At 41.0% G+C, this 23,339-nt stretch overlaps 1 protein-coding gene across 5 annotated transcripts in view; it reads right to left on the bottom strand.

Moving 5' to 3' along the window:
* Positions 1–23,339, bottom strand: part of LOC122811806 (calcitonin gene-related peptide type 1 receptor-like) — a 1,193,346-nt gene that overhangs the window by 867,739 nt on the left and 302,268 nt on the right. For all 5 annotated transcript variants that reach the window (XM_044083884.1, XM_044083886.1, XM_044083888.1 and 2 more), the window contains exon 4: positions 13,673–13,783. In XM_044083884.1, the coding sequence (XP_043939819.1) occupies positions 13,673–13,783 (111 nt within the window). The remainder of the gene's footprint in view (positions 1–13,672; positions 13,784–23,339) is intronic.

Here is a 23,339-nt window from a genome sequence, read left to right as displayed (position 1 = left end):
TGTGTGTCACGCTTTTTCCTCAAGGGTTCTCCAGGAGAGGAAAAATAAACTCATTCTTAAAGGTTTAATAAAACCCTCCTTTGAAGAAGCTTTGGCATCCTCTCCTTCTCCAGCTAAAAAGAAAAGGGCGTCGGCTCCGACCAGTCCGTCGGATCCGACCGCCAAAAGACATAGGCAGGCTTCTCCTTCGGCTCCAAGGACTTCGGAGCCGAGGGCGGAACGGTCTGCCTCGATGCCACCAGTCTCGACTCCTCTGGCTTCGGAGCCGATGGCTGGGGCATCGAGAGGCGGGTCACCTTCGTCGGCTCCACTGGTCTCGGAGCCGACAAAGGTTGCCCGCTCAGACACTTCCTCCTCGGCGCCGAAGTCCTCCTCGACACCGATGGAAACTAGTGTGGGTATTCCTTCGGCGCCGATAGTCATCGGGTCACCTCGGAACCGGTCCCCTAGCCCTTTGGGGCTGTTGGAGAGGCCATCTCGAACCCGTTCAGTATCCTCTCGGTCATTGAGGATGTCGGATTTGGATATAGACAGGGTGCTCCAAAGACTGTTCCAGTCCCCAGTCTTTCAAAAATTTGTTTCGGCTCCGACCCAGTTGGCTTCGGAGCCGATGGCCCATGCCCATGTTATTGCTATTCCTCCTCCGACCGCTTCGGCTCCGTCGGAGCAGGTGCTGTTGGAGCCGGTGGAGATCTTAGGGTCGGCTCCGACCCTTACTCCAACCCCGGCCTTCGGGTCCGAGTTTGGTACACGGACTTCTTCGGCTGGACCTGGGGGTGATGTTTCGGGACCTATGCTATCGGTTCCGAGCCTCCCTCTCGGTGCTTCGGCTGCGGGACTTCCGTCTGCTATCATGGCTCCGGGGACCGGACACTCCCAGGATTCTGGGGGTCCGGCTTTCAGAGCTATGAGGAGTGCCTTGGCCAAGTCTTCTTCGGCCATCTCCCCGGCTTTACCAGCACCTTCCCTGGGCGTGGAGACTGGGTCTTTGGCAGTTCCCCTGTCCATTGGCACATTTTACCAGACTTCAGAGGGATCTGGTCAAGGAGCTGTCAGATTCCCTCTCGGGTAACCTACCTGAGCAGCTAGCCCAGTCGGTTAGCTCTCAGTTGGCTATCCTTACATCAATTTCTAACTCGTCCATGAGGCTCATTTCATATGCGGCCGAAGGGGCGGGTAGAGCGGCAGGCACAGGCGTGGCTCTACGGAGACAAGCCTGGCTCCGTTTGTGTCAGTTTGCGGAGGCCTTCAAGTCTTCCTTCGCCGACGCTCCCTTTGATGGGTCCTCTTTGTTTGGACCTAAGGTTAAAGACACCCTTACCCGCTGTGAGCAAGAGGGAAAAACTTTATCTGCCGTAGGTGCCCGTTATTCCACTCCCTTTCGGCCTTATCCCAAGGCTAAAGGAGGAGGGAAGATGTGGTTCCGTAAATCACGTAAGTTTTTTCCTCAACAGCAGGAAGATTCCCCTTCCAGAGGCAGAGGACGGGGAAATTTTTCTGGGAGACGCCGTCCCAGAGGCGGCAGAGGGCCCTGCAATTCTGGAGACCGCGAGTCCTTTCGTGGCTCTTCAACCTCCCACACCTCATGAGGGATTGCCCGGCTGTGCTGCTCCGGAGCCAGTCGGGTGCCGTTTTGCCAAGCACCTAAAAGCCTGGGAATCAATCACTCAGGACAGATGGGTGCTTCGGATCATTGCCGGAGGTTACACCATCCCATTCACATGCTCACCCCCACCGTCCAAAAAAATCCCGGACCCACCACCCAGTCAAAGGGAAATCGCAGCCGCAGAAGCTTTAAAGCTGCTAGAAAAAGGAGTCATCCAACCGGTCCCCACAGACCAGATCGGATCCGGAAATTACTCGAGGTTCTTTTTAGTGCCAAAAAAGACAGGGGACCTGAGACCAATATTGGATCTCAGCAGACTAAACCAATCCGTCACGAAATCCAAATTCCGAATGGTCACGTTACAATCCATTCTCCCGTTGTTGGAGAAGGATGTTTGGATGTGCTCCATAGACCTCAAGGACGCCTATTATCACATACCGATACATCAGGCGTCCAGGAGGTATCTGCGCTTCAGCCTGGGAGTCAGTCATTTCCAATTTTGTGCACTGCCCTTTGGTCTCACCACAGCCCCAGGGTGTTCACCAAGTGTTTGGCAGTAGTGACTGCTCACCTGAGGAGTCTTGGATTCCAAGTGTTTCCCTATCTGGACGACTGGCTCCTGACTGCCACCACCAGGCATCTACTAATGGACAACCTCAAAGCCACCATCTCCCTGGGTGCTACCCTGGGAATTACATTCAATTGGTCAAAGTCTGTCTTGCTGCCCTGTCAGCGCATAAGGTTCATAGGAGCAGAGATAGACTCAAAATTGATGCGCGTTTTTCTTCCTACCGAAAGGATCCAAACTTTACAAGGCCAAGTTCAAGCCCTGATTTCAAGATCCAAAGCCCCAGCCAGGATGGTCCTACAAGTTTTAGGTTCGATGTCTGCCACGGTCCTTCTAGTTCCTCTGGCAAGACTGCACATGAGGATTCTTCAGTGGCTATTGTCAACTCAATGGTCCTTTCAGAACCTTCCTCTCAATCATCCCATTATGATTACAGAAACATGCAAACGGGACCTTCGCTGGTGGCTTCAGACATCCAATCTAAATCAAGGAAGCCCCTTTGTTATTCCCTCTCCAGTGGTTACCCTGACGACAGATGCCTCCCAGATAGGGTGGGGGGGGGCATTGTCTGGGCAGGTTAGTTCAGGGCTCCTGGCTTCCAGATGAAGCTCTTCTCCACATCAATGTATTGGAGATGAGGGCTGTACTTCTGTCCCTACAGGCCTTACACAAGTTTCTCCCTCAGGGCATAATCGCCATCCACACAGACAACATGTCGGTGGTCTGGTATCTAAACAAACAAGGAGGGACCAGATCTTACCCTCTTTGCAGAGAGGCCATGAGGGTGTGGGAATGGGCTGTAGCTACCAACCGTTTCTTGGTAGCGACCCACATTCCGGGGAAATCAAATATATTGGCAGACAGATTGAGCAGGACAATTCTCTCTCCTCACGAGTGGTCCCTAAACGAAACAGTAGCAGCTCAGGTTTTCAGGAGATGGGGGACGCCGTGCTGCGACCTATTTGCAACACCACTAAACACCAAGTGCAAAAGGTTCTTCTCCTTGACTCCACATCAAGGGGAAGCAGCTATGGATGCTCTAGCACAACCTTGGCCAACAGGGCTACTTTATGCCTTTCCTCCAATTCCACTTCTCTCCAAAGTCATTCAAAAAGCTTCTCAATTGGGGTCCACAATGATACTGATTGCTCCATACTGGCCTCGTCAGGTTTGGTTTCCCTACCTGAAGAAACATGCGGTGGACGATCCTTGGACTTTAGATCTAACTCCGGATCTGCTAATTCATCAGTCGGGGCGACAGCATCAGTCCCTACACTCCTTGAAGTTGACAGCTTGGCTCCTCCACTTCCGACTTTAGTCAGAAGTCACACATTAGACCCGGAAGTTATTCACATTTTATCTTCAGCCCACAAACCCACCACTAAGAAATTGTACCTCAGTAAGTGGAGGAGGTTTGCTATCTGGGCTCAACTCAGGGGCTTAGACCCTATCACTGCTCCAATTCCGGAAGTTATGAAATTCTTAACATCTCTGTTTAATCAAGGATCTTCTGTCTCTACTATTAAAGTCCAACTGGCGGCTATCTCTAAATTCCACGAATCCATGGATCCTCCATTGATGAGCAGCAGACTATGCAAAACTTTCATTAAAGGTGCGGGCCTATTAAGACCCCCAGTTTTTCATCCTGCGCCTCCGTGGGATCTTGATTTGGTGCTTCGGGCATTAACATCTTCCCCTTTCGAACCGGCTGCTACATGTGAGTTAAAATATCTGTCTTGGAAAACTGCCTTCTTAGTTGCAATTACTTCTGCAAGAAGAGTTTCAGAGCTTCAAGCTCTGTCTATCAAACCACCGTACTTGATTTTCCACAAGGATAGAGTATCACTTAGGCCTAATCCATCTTTTGTCCCAAAGGTCTGTTCTAATCTCTGTCTCCAACAATCTCTAGAGCTTCCAGTTTTCTTCCCAAAATTCTCCAATGAAGCAGAATACACTTTCCATAAATTGGATGTTCACAGGCAATTGCGTTTCTATTTAGACAGGACTCAGCAATTTCGTAAGTCAGACCAGTTGTTTGTGTCCTTCTCAGAAAATAAATTGGGTAAAACCATCACAAAAGCTACTATTTCCAAATGGATTAGAGATTGTATAACTCAGGCTTATTCTTCTTCGAATAAGCAACTTACAACATCTATCAAAGCTCACTCTACCAGAGCTATGGCGACTTCCATAGCTTTTCATTCCAAACTCGCTATATCGGAGATTTGTGCTGCGGCTACTTGGTCCAATCCGCACACTTTCATTTCCCACTATAAATTGGATGTGGCATCTAAGGGCGAGCATCATTTGGTTCCACGGTACTCAGGAGTGTTTTCCAGTGAGCCACCCAGGATTCAGGTGCTAGGGACGCTGTCCCATCAGTCAGAATGTAGGCGAGATAGGATCACATAACATCTTTTAGTTATGTACTCACCATAACTTCAGATGTTTGGGATCCATCTCGCCTACATTCCTAATACCCACCCTCCTTCCCCCTGCCTTGGAGATCAGAAGAGATTGAACGGTTTGAGTTCTACTGTTTTTATCTTGTTTCATCTGACGATGTTATATAATCAGAGCGTGCATGTGTGCATGTATGCGGACAAACTAGATCTGGGGGACTGGTAGTGGTGCATCCTGGGATATAGTAAGCTCAGCCAATAAGAGACTTCGCTCTTTGGCATAAGCGTGCCGAGTTGGAGCCGAGGGATCAGCTCCGAACCCATCAGTCAGAATGTAGGCGAGATGGATCCCAAACATCTGAAGTTATGGTGAGTACATAACTAAAAGTTTCACAGTACAAGAAAACTTTAGAAATGCCCGATAACTCCTTAGAAGCAGTATCAATCATACAAACACAGTAGTGAGTTAGAATTCCCAGAGGAATTAATGCCAGTAGCAAATTACACGGTTATTAAAATAAAAAGTTAACACAAATAAGTAATATATATATTTTTTAATAAAAACAGAAAGAAATCAAAAGTATATCATAATAAGCAAGGGGAGTTCTTAAAGAGATTTTATCTTATCCAAGTCAGGAAACTGTAATCCACCATGTATGCTACTGAAGATATTCAGCTGTGTGAGACCTACTGCTGGAGTAAAAGACTGAATAACTTTCTATGAAAGGAGTTAGGGGATTGGCTAAGTCTCTCCTACTAGGGGAAGCCTATCACAGTGAGTCAGTGGAGGGGATTTTGAGATGTGTAAAGCTGCCAGTGTGGGTTTTTCCAGGCACAGAACCCATATGTAACTTATGCAGTGTGAATGAAGAACCCTTCATTTGCTGATGTGCCCATAGCTTCATTTGATGTCAGAAATGTCAGATTATTAAGGTTATCAACACTGTAAAGTACTACTAGGGTCATAATCTTAAATATGCCATTCATAGCAAAAAGTGAACCAATAGAAAATGTGGACTGCTACATAGAACTAAACTCTTTCTAAATGACTGTGCCCATAACAGAGATGCAAATTTCCAGGCAAGCCTCCTAAATAGATCTCATCAATGCAACCAACTAAAGAAAGTCTTGAAATAAGTCATTCTATCACTGCTATAATAGCTCAGATTGATCCATACTGTTTTAATAGATGTCCATGTATTTAATCTATCATATAGTAACAAACTTTGGTCCATGTTTATTTTTCTATTTTTAGTTACCCTTTTTGTTGACCAGGTTAGTCCCTCTAGGCTAGTAGCCTCTCTTTAGGGGAGACCCAACGTGGTTATTTATACTACTAGAAGAAAATCTGACCAAGGCACTGGGCAACTTCCCCTACACTTGGAAGTTGGGGAAGAGATTGGATGTTACATATCCTGACTTCCTGTTCTAGTTCCAGGTGCGGAGGCAGCCCGGAAGAACAGGGAGAAAACATGGCTGCTGAGAGCCAAAGCAATTTGGAAGTTAAATGTGGTGAAATGAAGAAAAAATGGTAGAACTGCTACCAAAATTGTTTTCAGGCAAGTTGGGAGCAAAGATGTTATTTGCTGATAGGAGATTGGGAAAGAGATGGAACTAAATGTAGTGGTGGAGATAGATTTGGAAGAAAATGTTCATAAAAAGCTGTTTGAAGCAGCAGAAATGGCAGAAAAATGTGTTATTTCAACCCTCCACTTTGGAGGGTTGTGGGATGAATATCTGGAAGAGCTAGTTAACCAGAGTGAGCCAGAAAGTGGAGCGGCTGTATCCTGGAGTGACATTATGGAAAAAATAGAAGAGGGAGAAAAAAGAGAAGGAAAAAGAGCTTGAGAAGGTTCCAGAAAAACATTCAATGCTCAAACGGTGGAAGAAGGAACTAAGAAGACAGAGATGAAGAAAAAATATGTTATTTGGATGAGCAGTAAAAAAGGAAAAGGACTGGACAGATATGAGGTAAGGGAGACATATAGGTTTTTATACAGAAAGAAAGCACATTTAATAAATACCATAATAATAGGTAAAATAGCTTATATGGCAAATGTTTATATGCCAATGAAATATGAAAAGGAAATTATGCAGATAAGTTTTATATTTTTTTTTTAAGAGGGGGATTTTGTATATGAAAGATGAACAAAGGGGATTGAGGCTGATAAAGAGGCTGCATGTACATATTTAAATATGTATAAAGTACTAAACAGAATAACGGAAAATAATAAATATTTGATAGAGACAATAATGTATTATAAATATAGAGAAATTTGTGAAGAAATGAAAATGAAAAAAATAAATAAAAGTGTTATTATTGAAGAAATGAAAGAATTTTACAGCAAAATTGTATTGTGGAATTTAAAAAGAATGTGATAGAAAAGAACGGTATGTTAACATTATGAGATCATTTTATTGGGTAGATCCATAGAAAGAGTTAGAAAGAGATAAGAAGAAAGCAATAATGACGAGATACAGAAATTATAAAAAAAATAAAGAATGCAATGATTTTTGTGGAGGTTGTCCATAAAAAATGACTATGTGCCATATAAGAGAAAACAGGATAGAATATGAAATAAATGTAAAAAAGTGGAAACTACAGAACATGTGTTTTTTAAATGTGAGAGAATTCAAAAACTGTGGAAAGAAGTATGTAAACATGATTTGATTAAAACTTATTTAAATTTTGAAATGTTAAACATGGACATGATAACAGAGTATGGGTTTTATGGGACTAGATCCCAGAATGAAGGAAAGAAAATGGGCAGAATCTTATTTTACATAATATGGGTTATATGGAATAAAGACTCAATGAAGTCAAGTACAATGGAAAATGGATGTTTACAAAAGTACTAGAAAAAATGTGGTTTGGTGGTGGGTTAAAGAGTGGGGGGATACTTAAAATGGGAATACCACTGTATTGAATGATTTTAAAATATGTAAATACTGCATATGTAAATATATAAATATGTAAAAAATGTAAACAAATTAAAAAAAAACTATGTTTTTTGATAGGTGCAGTGGAATCTTTTCCATCCATGTAAGCTACCCCCAACTCATGCAGATGGGGCCTTGGTTTAACATCTCATCCAGGGACAACACACTCAGGGGTGCAGCAGTTGGTCATCTTGAACATTTGTAATCAAATTGCATTAATCTTAGCCTAGTGGAAAGTGGTGGTTTGTTACTCCTTGCATGCTTTTCTCCAGGTACCCTGGCATGATGCATTTTGGGGTTGCTTCACATGGAGCTGTGCGAGGATAAAGTTGGGGACTGATCACACTGGTTTGACTGATGTCATAAGTGATGGCAGTTCTTTCACATTTGCACACGCCCAGCTGTTTCTATTTAATAATAATTAACATAATGTTTATTTGACATTTGTTAACTGGGTTAGTCCAGCTGAGTCAAAGGCCCATTTTCAGTGGAGACCTGAGGAGAAAAGCTCCAATTAGTTCACAATCTTGTAAAAATTAGAAACATAACAAAAATGAACAGTTGTACAGAATATATAACACGAGGAATATTAGCAACAGTTAACATCATTACATACTGTAGATGAGATAAAAGTAACAGCAACAATAAGATTACAGAATTGGTACAAGACATGAGATACAAAGTATTTGACAGAGACATGGTGCTGATACAGTTATTATGTTTTAAATTCAGGAATATATTTTGAATATAAAATCCAGAGAAAATGATATAGAATTACTAGACAGAGAGAAGAGGAGAACAAAAGGGGGTGATATAGATTAAATGAGTAGAGAATGAGTAAATGATAAAGTTGTCCTGTGGGGATTAGACACGGGCAGGAGCAAGTCCTTAGTAGATACTTTTTAAGTTCATGCTTAAACGGGTATTTTTGGGAGATCTGTCTTATATTAAGGGGAAGTGTGTTCCAGACATGGGCTACAGAGTCCTTATAGAGGGACTTTGCAATATTCTTGTTAGGTTTGTAGATATCAAGGAGGAGTTTGTCAGTTGTGCAAAGGAGATGATGGGGTATGTAATAAGATACCAGGTTAGAGATGGAGGGGCAGAAAGAGGAGTCATTCAGGATTGAATGGGTAATGTGTAGTTGCTGAAGTAATAGTTGGTTAGAGAATTTGGGCCATTTGAGTGCTTTAAGGGTGAGACAGTGATGGGAATTATAAGGGAGACTAGTGGCAAATCTGGCAATTTTATTATAAGTTTGTTCAAGTTTGGAGAGTAGAGTAGTTTGAATATTTGTAAGAATATGGGCTGCATACATAAGACAAGGTAATAGGAGAGACTAGACTAGGGATATTTTGGAGGAAGTTGTAAGGAATGTCTGATTACGATAGAGTAGACCAAGTTTCTGGTGTGATTTCTTTATACAATGTTGGATGTGTATGTCATATTTTAATTCATCATCAATAATGACGTCTAGTAGTTTGGTATGGGGTTTGGGTTTAATGATGGTATTGTTGAGGGAGATTATGGAAAAGGAGGATTTGTGATGTGCCAGTGTTTTAGGAAGGAAGAGAAGTAGTTTAGGTTTTTATTAGGATTAAGTATGAGCTGATTGTCAGAGAGCCATGTTTTGATAGAAGAAAAGGAGTTCTGAGTTAGAGATAAGAGATCAGGGATGCTATTTGCAGTGGTAATAAGAGTAGAATCATCAACATATTGAAGGAGTGTTGTGAGGTTACAGGCAGAATGTAATTTGTTAGTGAAAACATTGAACAAGAGGGGACCTAAGATAGATCCTTGTGGAACACCAGTGTTGACAGGTTGGAAGGGGGAGAAGACAGTTAGCCAGCGAATGGCTTGTTGTCTATTGGTGGGGAAACTTGAGAACCAGTTAAAGGAGGAAGTAGAGAGCCGGAGGTTGGAAAGTTTAGCTAGAAGTTTAGAGTGAGAGTCAGTATCAAAAGCTTTAGAGAGATGAAGAAATAAACAGGAAACTAACATGTTGTTTTCCCAGGCCTCAGCTACTGTATGGGTGAAGGAAGGCAGTGGAATGGAAGTGCTGTGGTAGGGTCTAAAGCCAGGTTGGGTAGATGTTAGCAGGTTATTATCAAGAAGGTGTTTGAGTAGCTGCGTGTGAATACACTTTTCCAGAATTTTGGAAATGGGGGACAGGATGCTGATGGGTCTATAGTTAGATGGATCGGTAGAGTTTCCCCTGTTATGAAGAGGAATAGTGAAGAAGGATTTCCATAAATCAGGGACACAGGCATCAGTAATTGAATGATGTATAAGTATGGAGATAGGGTAGGCAATAGATTTTGCAGCAATTTTGAGAAAGAAGTCAGGCAGTTTATCAGCAGAGGGTGAGCAAGGTCTGAGTTTGGAAAGGAGGGATTTGATGAAGAAGGTGGTATTGAAGGGTGTCATGTTTGGGGGTGAAGGGGGTAGTGGAACTATTACTATTTTGTGTATTGAGAGGAATTATGCTGGGGGCTAAATGAGGGGAAGAGGAGGTATTACTATTTTGTGTAAGTTTTTGGATTATTTCAATGAAATAGTTGTTAAGGAGAGTGGCAGTTTCAGTAGCAGTATTCTGTGGGAAGGGGTTGGGAGTTGTAAGATTGCCAGGATAAAGAAGACGATTATGGAATTCCAGAATTTTTATGTGGATTATGTTAGTTGATACAGAAGAAAGTTTTCTTGTTGTTGTCAACAAGTTTTTTGGACAGGTTTCTGCACTCCTTATATATTTGAGTAGAACAGGGAACTTATTTTTGACCCAGGCTTTTCAGATACTGTCTCTTTTATGTATAATGGAACATACCTATGTTTTGTGAGCCAAGGGACTGAGTTACATTTTATTCAGATTTTTCTGATAGGTGTCATGCAGTTAAGTATATCTAGGAATATTTTATTAAAATATGTTACGGCCTCATTGAGAGGGAGGTGTTGAAGGACGGACCATTTGACATTAGACAGAGTGGAATTAAAAGCGTCAGGGTTGAATTGGTTGAGTGTGTGACAATCTCTATAGAGGTGGTCTTTAGGAGTATGTCTGGAGACGCTATGGATAAAGGTCAGGGAGTGGTCACTAAGAGAGTTAGGAAGTCTACCAGGGTTATGATAAAGGTTGGGCTCTGAGGTGAGAATCCAATCCAGGGTAGGACAAGAGGTGGAGTTTTTGTTAGTACGAGTACGAGTAGGAGAGGATAGAAGTTGGTGGAAGCCATGAAGGTTGAGACTATGACTAGGAGATGAAGTAGAAAGTTTGGCCCAATCAATGTTAATGTCACCAAGAAGAATGGTTTCATATGGAATATTATTAGCAAGCCAGGAAAGAATGCTGTTGAGGTTGGAGATATTATTTCTAGGAGGTATGTAGATAGAGGCTATGCAATATTTTGTATGTGGATTTAGATAGTTGACGATAAGGAGTTCTGCAGGCTCAAAGCTGGGTGCAGAAATTGAGAGTGGAGAAAGAATGATTTGTTCAGTATAAAGATGGCAACACCTCCACCTCTCTTGTTGGTTCTGTTGGAGCTGAAGATGCTATAGCTAGGAGGTAAGATTTTTATGTTTGAGATATGGGGTATCAGCCAGGTTTCAGATAGAGTTAAGATATGGGGAGATGTTAGCAATGAGGGAATGAAGTTCTGTTGTTTTGCTTACTAGGATTTGGATATTTAAGGAGAGGATATGAATGATTTGTAATGATTTATGGATATATTATGGTTTATGTTATTAGTTTATCTATTTTATTATGTATCTGCTTCATATTTGAGTCATTCTTTATTAGCTACTTTTGTAGTGTCATTTTTTTTCTTTAAACAAGAACATCTTTATTGAATCACTTATGACATAGGCAATCATAATTTATATAAATAAAAACAAACCATATTGACATATTTTCAGTTGCAAACATTATACATCACACATAATCTTCTTATACTATTATTGTCAGTCAAACATTACATAACTCATTCAATTCCTGCCTTCCCTTAAATCTCATTCCTCCTCTAAAACATTATTTTGCATGTATTGTTCCCACAATTCTCATTTTATCTATGTAATTTGCTCCTACCTTTTTCTAAAGACCCCATTTCCATTTCTTTATCTCTGTTACCATATTCACTGCTTCTAGTACAGTTGGTTTAGACTTTGATTTCTATTTTCTTGTTTGGGAGCTACCAAAATTAAACTCGGCAAGGCCTAACTACATTGAAGCAATTTTGATTCTGTATTATACTCTAAATTGGCCCTAGGCATGATTGTGTGCATGTGTGTGTCTTCCGTGGAAGGTTGGATGCTGGGCTGGCAACTCGAAACCTTAAAACTCCACTGCCAATCATGAGAGGATAGGTGATCCGCTGTGGTGACCCCTAACCGTGAAAAAGCCGAAAGAAGAAGAAGAAGAAGAAGATTACAGTTCAAAAAATTCCTTAGTTATACCAATTTGCGAACTAAGTATTTCTGACAGAATAGTCTACAGGGAATTTTTAAAGTCTGCAAACTCATTACACTTCCAAAAAAGATACTCCCAATTATCTCTTTCTTCCCCATCACACCTCCAACATTTCCAATCTACCTGTGAAAAAATTCTTTGGAGTCTGCTTGGGGTATAAAAATTCGTATACAAACACTTTCAAGCATAGAATCTAAATCTTATAGACTTTGTTGCATATTTGGGAGCCATAAATTTATCCTCCCATTAACTTTTTGTGAATTGCTTATCAAGTCTCTCTTTCCAGTCCTTTCTAACCTCCTCTGATTGATTTCTACAGCTATTATTTTGTAGTGTTATTGTTAATGCTGATTTATTGTACTCCAAATATATTTAGTTGTACAGTGCTTAGATGTATGCACTCTGATAAAAACTGACTAACTGATTGATAAGAATTTTGAAGAATATTTTCCCAGAAATGAGCATACAGAAGGCAAAAGAAACACCAGTCACTGCTATAGAAGCCATTCTTCTCAGGTCCCATGCCACGTACTAGTGGCATCTCCCTTTATTTGGCCCAGTCGTCAGTAGGGGCTGATGTTTCTGAAGAACTCTCTACAGGAGGCAGACAAATTGGATATTCATTAAATGGTGATTTTTCTTGTCTGCCTCTCTTCTACTTGATTACAACTTTGCCTGTCTCATTTTATTATCCTTATAATCCATCCTCACATCTGAAGCTAACGAATGAGTTATAAAGGCCTGTTTGTTGGTCGGAGATACATAAGAAAGGAATACAATAATGAACATACATCTTAGCATTTCTTTTTAAAATGATTATCATGTTCACAGCATTAACTAATAGCGAAAAGTTTAACACAAATATCTAAAGGGCAGTAGCCACCATTGTATTTTAATGGGTGATTTAAAAATATCTTTCTTTTCTCTAAGTCATTTCCAGTAAAATGTTGACCATCACTGCAGTTCTTAGCTAGCCATAGCTTTTCATTCACTATTTTGTTGAGTATAGTTAAGACACCCAAACACAAACTTCCCTGTTATTTGCTTACAGATTGTATAATTTATACATGAGCCAAGCTTTAAGGAAGGGATGGACTCAAGTCTTGGTGGGGAAGCATGTATCTGGTAGTAGACAGTAAGGGCTGCCTCTGTCCTATCCCAAAGTTCTCCCACATAAGCAAGTGAGTTATGTGTGTATATCACATGATTCTGTTATCAAAGCATATTAAAACTTCTCCAAGAAGACTTTCCTCCTATTATGTCCTACCTCAATGTTCTCCCAGCGAAGCAAATGAGGTACATGTTATACTACATGATCCTACAATCAAGCCATGGTAAAGCTAGATCTTGATGGAGTCCCTGCCTACAAGGACAACCATTCTTACCAATTGTCTCTGTCTCTCCCCAGGAAAGGTAAGGACACCACTGATTGCTCATTTATTTGCCTCTCCACCAGCAGCATAGTCTGGGCTTGAACTTATACATGAGGGAAAAGTAGCCAGAAATGGCTGAAGCTCATATACGTGATGTAAAGTAGTATAAACAATGAAGGTGCAGAATAATGAAAAAAAACCTGACATTTATATTTAGGAATACAGTGATAGTTCATTCCTTCCAGCAATTCATTTAATTTAATTCTTCTAAAAGTATAGCAAGTACTACTATATGCATATTGATAAAAAAGCCATCCCTACCAACAGGATCAAAGTCGTGAAAATATTCTGGACAAGACTGATGAGCAGTGTCACCAGCAGGAAAGTCATCCCAGCACAACCATCCGTCCCAGGTTCGATTACAGACGGTGTCTAAAATGGAAGTAAAAAGATTTATTTTATTTTGATGACTAGATATATATATATATATATATATACACACACACACACACACACACACACACACACACACACACACACACACACACACACACACACACACACACACACACACATATCCCTCTTGGCCTAAATAACATCTTCATGAAAGAGCTAAGGAAAAAAAGCCCCTTTTCACAGCAAATTGCATTTTTTTGCAAGGATAGTGTGCAACAAACATGATAGAGTGAACTCAAAAGCATTATACTGGAGTGGGTCAGTGATAAAAACAGCTGAAGTTAGGAGGCTTAGATCTGCAACTGTAGAATGCTACACTTAGATTATTAAACAAACCTTATGTTAAATAGTATTACATAAAACAAGTGCAGGAAAAACAGATTTTTTGCATTATTTGCCTTAATGCTTCACTGTTAGTGAATAATACAATCACTTTCAATTCGGCAACAAGACATAACGTGTCATTCATTGAGATAAAATGCTGCATATCAGTAATACCACATTTGACACAAAAAGGTTTCCTCATTAAATTCATATGTATGCATTCTTTTATTAATTTTCTGATATCCATTTTATCTGATTTATTGATGCAGGGGAGCTGGATCCAATCCAAGCAATCAGTGGCCCTAAGGCAGAGAACTAATGCTGGATGGGATATCAGTCTGTCACAGTATATGAATGTGTGTACTCATTTATTTAGAGAACTACATCTTATACAAACTGAACTTTTAAGACTAAGCCTGAATGAATACAGCAGCATTCAAGGTCAGCGGGCATGCATGTTGCCTTAAATGGGTAATGGAAAGAACTGGTGGTTAAAAGCACAATCGAACTTCTCAACTGTTTTTGATTTTGCCGAATATCACTGATTTTCTCATTATTTTCCCTGTCCCTCATAAAATGTTTGATATTCTAGTAAATTGCTGAGGATTGTTGTCAGTTAATAATGCCAGTCATTAGAATTTCACACTTCTTATTGTACTAAAATACATATCAGTACAAAACCTTTTGCATGAATTAGACTCATCATCTTCTTTCGGCTCTTCCCGTTAGGGGTCGCCACAGTGGATCACCTGTTTCCATTTCTTCCTGTCCTCTGCATCTTGCTCTGTCACACCAACCACCTGCATGTCCTCTCTCACCACATCCATAAACCTTATCTTAGGCCTTCCTCTTTTCCTGTTACCTAGTAGCTTCCTCCTTAGCATCTTTTCCCCAGTATACTCTCATCCCTCCTCAGCACATGTCCAAACCAACGTAATCTTGCTTCTCTGGCTTTGTCTCCAAATCTTCCAAACTGGGCTGACCCTCTAATATACTTATTCCTAATCCTGTCCACCCTCATCACACCCAGTGCAAATCTTAACATCTTTAACTCTGCCACATCCAGCTCAAACTCTTGCCTTTTTGTCAGTGCCACTGTCTCCAACCCATATAACATAGCTGGTCTCACTACCCTCTTGTAGACCTTCCCTTTCACTCTTACAGGTACTCGTCTGTCACAAATCACTCCTGACACTCTTCTTCCCCCACTCCATCCTGCCTGTACTCTCTTCTTCACCTCTCTTCCACAATCACCTTTACTCTGAACTATTGACGCCAAGTATTTAAACTCATCCACCTTCGCCACCTCTACTCCTTGCATCATCACCATTCTTCTATCCTCCCTCTCATTCACACACATATATTCTGTCTTAGTCCTGCTGACCTTCATTCCTCTTCTCTCTAGAGCATATCTCCATCTCTCCAGGGTCTCCTCCACCTGTTCCCTACTCTCACTACAGATCACAGTGTCATCTGCAAACATCATAGTCCATGGGGACTCCTATCTGATCTCGTCTGTCAACCTGTCCATCACCACTGCAAATAAGAAAGGGCTCAGAGCTGATCCTTGATGTAACCCCACCTCCACCTTAAATGCGTCACTCCCACCGCATACCTCACCACTGTCACACTACCCTCGTACATATCCTGTACCACTCTTACATACTTCTCTGACACTTCTGACTTCCTCATACAATACCACAACTCCTCTCTAGGCACCCTGTCATATGCTTTCTCTAAGGCTACAAAAACACAATGCAACTCCTTCTGACATTCTCTGTACTTCTCCATCAACACTCTCAGAGCAAACATCGCATCTGTAGTGCTCTTTCCCAGCATGAAACCATACTGCTATTCACTAATCATCACGTCCCTTCTTAACCTAGCTTCCACTACTATTTCCCTAAAAATTGTCCCGAATTTCAGTCATTACTCCATTATTTTTGCCTTTGTCCAGAATTTGTGAGCAAATAAGTAGATGTATGAGCACAACTGGATGTTGCAGTACTTTTACTCTCTCCCCTATATTACAGTATGTCTGTAATGACGAGGTGATACTTGTCAGTTATATAAAATGCCCAAAAACAAGAATGCCATTCACTGTGGGTTAGGTCGTGATAGAATCAAATCAGATGTGCATGTCCACAGCTGAAGAAGCTGCCCAAGTAGAATTATATGTTGTCTCATTTCTGACTGGAAAGATTGCTCTGCTCTTTTAACTATAAGTAAACAGTGGTTATATAAAAAAAGCAGGGAGACCTACCCGCTCACTCACTGAAATCATTATTACATGTAGCATCAACAGTCTGGTTCAGAAACATGCTTAATTTTAGAAGAACTATCCTGGGATGTCAGCAGATATTCAACTTCTCATGCATATAATAATTTCAAGAAGTAATTTCAAGTTTGCACTGTACTGCTACTAACCAGGTCATACATGAATGTGGTTAAGACTAGTGTTGGTATTTGGGGAATTACTGATTTAATCACTGAGACTTTTTTACCACACTGTATTTACTGAGAGTCAGACATGTTAGGATTCATGGAGATTCACTGCAGTTCTGTGTAAGTCTTGTTCAGCTAAGTGACACTCCATAATATAAGGGGACATGGCCTATCTAAGGAGTGGCACAGTGGTGCAGTGGATAAATTGTCACCTCACAGCAAGAGGTTCTCCAGTTCAATTCTTGGCTGGGGTGCCATCTGTGTAGAATTTGCATGTCCTCCCTGTGTCTGCATGTGTTTCCTAAGGGTTCTCTGGTTTCCTTCCACATTACAAAGACTTGCAGTAGGTGGATTGGACACTCACACAGGCCATAGATCTGATCGTGTATGCAGATATGTGGTATGGAATAACAGCTCCAGCACTGCTAGCCACACGGCATTGTGAACTTTGGCTTTAGACGATTCTCATTGGTGAAGTGACACCCTGACCCCATGTGCCAAAATGGGAAAAGGGATTATGGATGGATGGATGGTTGAATGGCCTATCTAAACAGAGACATACAGTGCTTACATGCAGCTAGCTGTACTGCAGGATCAATAAAGGAGTAGAATCACAACTATGCAAGTAGCCACCCATACCCAGAAGCACAACACCCTATTCAGAGAGCACTCACATACCATATGGCCTAGAAAAGTCATAAAGAAATGAACACACAGAGCAATACATCTGAAATATAAAATCTTGCAGATATTAGTGAGGCTACTTGTGTTTACATGTTTCTTGTCAATGTGGCCAAAGTGCAGCAGAAGGCTAAGTAGCCATAATGTATTTGCAGCTGCAGTGCTGTGGTGCCCACATATGTAGGTAGCTTTCATATCCATAAAAAAGAAGGAAAGGGGTGCATAGGAAAAAGGAGAAAAACAAGCAGAGAGGCACACACAAAAGGAAAACATAATGGTGTGTATAGGATGGGGAGACAGGGTTATTTCTTTTTCAGTGATAGGTATCCCTTTTTTCTTGATATGTAGAGAAGGGACGGGAAGGGAAACACACAGAATACCACAGACAAACAGGGTTGAAAATGCACATACTAAGATGGGGAGATCTAGGGTGGAGGCAAACACAGGGTAGACAAATGGTGACGGAGAGTGATGGACAACAAAGTTTATGAGGCATGAGGAAAGAAGAAGGAAGTAAACATGGCTGGAGAGTGCAAGCAGCAGTATGCCATATGTCACTGTAGCCTGGAATGACATGGAGTAGGGTGTCTGATGGTTTTTGCCACACCTTCTCCTGATGGCCTAAGGTTAGGAGTCTGGCTAAGTGAATGAATCTGCATCCATCTTCAGGAGGCTTTCCGTTTGAGCCATATACCTGATCAATGCTCCCTCCATGGCAGACATGTGTAACTGTTCCAACTGCAGATTGGCCACATTGGCAATGCAGATGGGTTGTCAACCAGAGAAGAGTCAGGTCTCCCCACCAGTGAGTCACATCTACCCTTATTACCCTCATGCTCTGTAGCTAATGATTCAGCAGGGGTGGGAAGCAGCAGAGGTGCCTGATGAATAAAGTTATCATCTGGACCTGCAATGAGGGGAGACAATGGGATGTTTGCCATAAGTGACTGCATTGTGACAATGGACTACAAATTTTTAAAACCTGTTAGTACTGATGAGTGAAACTAACCATAACTGGCTGCCAGCCTCTCCTGCCTAGCTGAGAGAGCAGGGACATATTAAAGAACTGTGAAAAGTATAAGGAAAGATGTTAGAAAACAGATATAAAATCACAGTTGCTGTGTAACAGGCAGCAAGCAAATGTATGTTCCCAGTTCATCCACAGACTTGTAGCAAGCTCATTAGCTCATCTTATGACCCAACGCTTATGCTTCAAAATGTAGCAAACCACTCACTACACATGCAATGACCAGCTTGCTACAGTTAGAATATCACCCACAAAATGCTACAGTACTGCTCCATTGGCATTCATTTCTGAATGCCAGTACTTCAAAACCACCCCATTGTAAACTGTAAATCACCTCTCCTATCACTTTCACCTGGGCAGCCTCATACCCTAGTTACACTTCTGCACATCTGTTGCTATATGTAAGCAAGAAATGGCACAGCTACACTTGAGTCCACACCAGGTAGTGTTCATGCATCATTTGATGGTGCAGTATAACCCCACCCAACCTCAGAGGAGGTCCCTGCAGAAACCAACATTACAGTGGTCATATAACATGCAGTGCCACCACCATCTCTGTTTGACATGGGAGATCTAGAGAGCAGCAAATACATTTCCTAAGTTGACCTTCACAAACATTTACCAGTAGCAATGCAGTCCCAAACCTGTAGCAGGATAACATAAAAGAAAAAAAAGACAATGCTATGCACTTACTATTACATTTGGGATGATATCATCTAGCTTCCACTTAATAAGCAGAGATAATCAGGGTTCCTGCTGTGCAGGTCATTAAAAGGATGCCTGCACTGTTCCCCATCCTGATTATGTCTGTGGCTGTGAACAGCTTCTACGTGAGGTCATACAAATCATCAGTTTTCTTGAAGGTACTATCAAAGGGTGCTCCCTATAATGGCAGTGAAGAAAAAAAACATACTCTTGCCCTGTTTCATGCATGATACAGTCACTACATGGTAGTCACTATCTGAAAATGATGTCACTTTTACAAGGAACAAAATGTTAATCTGTGAATCACACAGTGTGATTACTGTATCACAGTTAGTGCAACACAATGCTGCAAAATAGTATGAAGCACATATCTGCACAAGACTTCAGCATGAACACTCAGTTACAAGTTGTTAGGAGTGAGCATAGCCATAAAGCTGCTCTTCAATTCACAGATGCACAACAGCAAAATACAGTGATTCACAGATATTCATGCATCCCTGACCTTTTCTCCTGTGTGACATGCAAAGAGGTATAAATCTGCACTGTATTAAAGGCACTTAACCTGGAATTCTTATTATAAAAAGCTAGCAATATGAAAATGTGCCTTGTATGTCTATTACTTGTATATCGAACTGGTAAAGTAGACAATGTCAGGGAAACTAGTTCTTGTAGATTCCTTTCAATATAACATTGAAGATATAGCCTATCTAATCTATATAGTGGCCTATGTTGATGCTTATAGCAGTCCCATGCCTGCAGTCAGCACGTTTCCCACTGTACTAGGGTAGGCTGGTGTCACTGACATTTCCCATGGTGCACACTCATGTTGTCAGTAGGGATTATTGTCATACCGTACACATACTTGTTGGTTCTAAGAAACTGGATGACCCTGTGGGAAGTGCACACACACACAAATCGCACACACATGTCATATATATATATATATATATATATATATATATATATATATATGTATATATATATATATATATATATATATATATATATATATATATATATCTATCTATCTATCTATCAGAGGTCAAACTGCACCTCTTGTGCGTATTCCCATATCCGCTCTACATCTATCATATGGCATACACCTACATCCGATTATGATATAACTAGTGTATGCCTTTGTCCGCAGCCATCATTCTACCAGTAGAAGAAAGTCTATAGCATTGCTTCATGTTTTCAGAGGTGTCTGCATGGTTGCAGAATGATGTAGATGGTAGAAGCAGAGAATTTCAGCCCTGTAGAAAAAAGATGCCTTGCTACAGACAGACACATGGATGGTGCCTGTTTTAGAGAGGGTCATTGACCAACCTTTATTGGATTATCCGTGCCAGAACGTTGTTGGTGATAAAAATGTCAAAGGGGACTGCAAGTGCCATGGGGGACCAGAAGTACACATTACAACATTATAAGCATGATGTCAATCTGCTACACCATGTAAAGGCAATGGTACAATCCATAACTCAGAGGTTAGCCAGCGAGAGGGCCACCGAGCAGCAACGGAATGACAAAGCCAATGGAATCTTTGGTGTCATTGCAGGGATATAATGGTTCTGTGATCATCTCTATATGGTTAATGCACCAGGTTAGTACAACATTTAGCAGATTTCTGTACAGAAACATTGCACATAAAGACTTACGCTGATCAAAGCACACATATTGCCTGCATGGTGTGCTAGGAAAATCAGTTGTCAAGCTATGCCAAAGTGGCAGCAGATGTATGATGGCATCCAACCATCTTGTAATGATCCCCTTAACTTGTGCCTCAAGGGTATGCTTTTGAAACAGCTTCTTATGTTTACTCCATTGTGCCTTTATGGTGTCACCTGTAGAGGTTAGGGGGATAATACTGACACCCACCCTGTGACTGATGGCAAAAAAGCACAATACAAGAGGCACTGTCTGTACCTAACCAGGAAGGTGATCTCCCACAGTACAGAATGAAGCAGTGATCTTAACTAAGATTAATCCAAGGGTGCACTCTGAGTACTCACCATCCCCACTGGGGGAGGGGCCTGTGGTGGTTCTTAACCTCAATGATGCTCCTCCTGCAGCTACAGCAGCAAATGAGTGCAATGCATCTGTGGTGTATATACTTATTATTTCACAGTCTTGTAGGGGGGTGCCAATGCTAGCACATGTCACACATGGCCTCTGACATGCAGTTGGCACATGAGATCAATCAGCTGATGTGCCAAAGTATCACCCATGCACAATCCATGCATTCCAGACCAGGACATATCTGATTTCTGTGGGTTTAATTTCTTCAAGTGTTCCTGGGTTTCTAATAGCTTGATGGGAATGGGCCTCATTCCTAAGTCAGGGCATGATTACAGTTCATGAAATTAGTTTTGTTTCAGTCCTTGATGTTACCAACAATGTGTCCAGAATTGACTTGTTCTGCAGTTCATATGGAGTTGCATGTATTGGTAGCATATCTAAATATGATTCAGTTATTTTTTTTATGAGACCCCATTGTTCCTGCTACTTTTGAGTATCTTTTTTCCACACTGAAATGCTGATGTTTTATAACTTCATGTCTCTGTATCTCAGACACTGCAATTGCTAGGTGTAGCAATTTCAGTGATCAATGCTACTTTTATCTTTTTTCATGGACTATTGTATCTGGTTTTCTTGCATTTATTTTTTGAATTGTTGGTAATGGGTGACCCCATATGATTTACACTTCATCATTCTCTAATGCTTTGTTGTTCAGGTTTACACACTCTCCAATGCAACAATCTGGCCACATTATTGCTTCTTTCAGTGTAGACCCTTTTTCATGAGTGTATCACACCCAGCAACAAGGTGTGCGACTGTTTCCAATTTTTTGCAGAACCTACATTTGTCTGTTTCCCTCCCACCTTCAATGGAATGTGTAAACAATGTGTATGTAGTCCCCTATCCTTGGCTACCATTACTAACCTTTCATCATTTGGTTTCAACTTACCTCTCCTTAGGCATTCCTGCATCAAATCCCAATCAACATGACTTTTTTGCAGGAGATCTCCATAACTGCTACTATATTTATAACGTTTCCACATTTCTTTCCGTCTTATCTGATCCTTCTCCTTGTATTCTTTTTTTTTTTGCACATTCATTTGCTGCCTGATTTTTTTATCTATTTCTGGTTTGATTTCACTTCTTGCTTGACACCTATATGGTTCTGCTAAACTGAGCAGGGAAGTCATCTTAGCCTTATTCTCCTCATGTTTTAAAAATTTCACTATGTTTGGATTTGATGAGGTCAGCAGATATGAATGCAGTCCTGCAAATGCAGATCTATGCATGTAATCAACTTCGAGGAGGCCCATACCTCTTTCAGAACATGGAATATATAATCTAGGTATACACTGATTTTATATATTATCTGATGAGCGTGAAGCATTTTCTTGTGTTTCTGTCCAAATGATCCAGTACCTTTTTGGGTCAGTCAATCACACCAAAACTGTAAGCTAAAATAGGAAGAGCAAATTGGTTTGTAACTTGGACTACTATGGATTTTTCACATTTGTTCATGTTTTATTGCAGATCCTTCATCAATTCCCAAATATTTCTGTATTCCTTCCTGCTCAAGTTCATTTATATCACATTCCTGTCCTGAGTTGATATTTAGTTACTACTGCAACTTTACTGATTTAAATGTTGCTTTTGCACATTTTTCAAGACCTGCGTCATTCTTATATCATCTGAGAAAGTTTTAACCACTTGCAGTTGTGCGTTCAACTCCTCATCTGATGAACTATCCAGTTTTAAGTAATCCATAAAAAGTAGATGAGAAATCTTTAAGCAAGTTTGTTTTGTGGGAGCCAAATAGTAACAAAGACCTAATCTGTTAAATAAACAGCTTAACAGGTTAAGGGCAAGAGAAAACAACAGCGGTGACAAAGAATTACCCTGGAATATCCCCTTCTGAATTTTCATCCCTGGGATAATAATTTGCCCTCTGTCATGGCTTAATTAAAGTAGTTTGTCACTGTTTCATGGTCACTGTAATGTAATTGATCAAATAAGATTTAGCTTATATATCTGTAAATACTCCTTTATCCATTACTGTGGGAGGCTGTCAAATGCTTTTTTGTAATCTAACCATGCCATGCTTAGATTCTTCCCCTTTTAACAAATTCCTGATTATGGGGCTTTATTTAGCACCAACATATCCTTTGTTCCAAATAACTTTCTTTTGTTACCCTTTTACTCTGCCATGATTGAGTTTTCTTCTAAATGACTATTAACTCTGTCTGTATCAATTCCAGTACATAGTTTCTACATTGTTGGAAGGCAAGTTATTTGTGGATAGTTTTTAGAATGGCTTACAGGTTCACTCTTAAAGAG

Source organism: Protopterus annectens, chromosome 9.part0 (genome assembly GCF_019279795.1).
Source record: "Protopterus annectens isolate FY-2018-M chromosome 9.part0, PAN1.0, whole genome shotgun sequence".
Taxonomy (NCBI): Eukaryota; Metazoa; Chordata; order Ceratodontiformes; family Protopteridae; genus Protopterus; species Protopterus annectens.
Note: the sequence above shows the minus strand (reverse complement) of the source record. Positions and strands in the feature narration are given on the sequence as shown.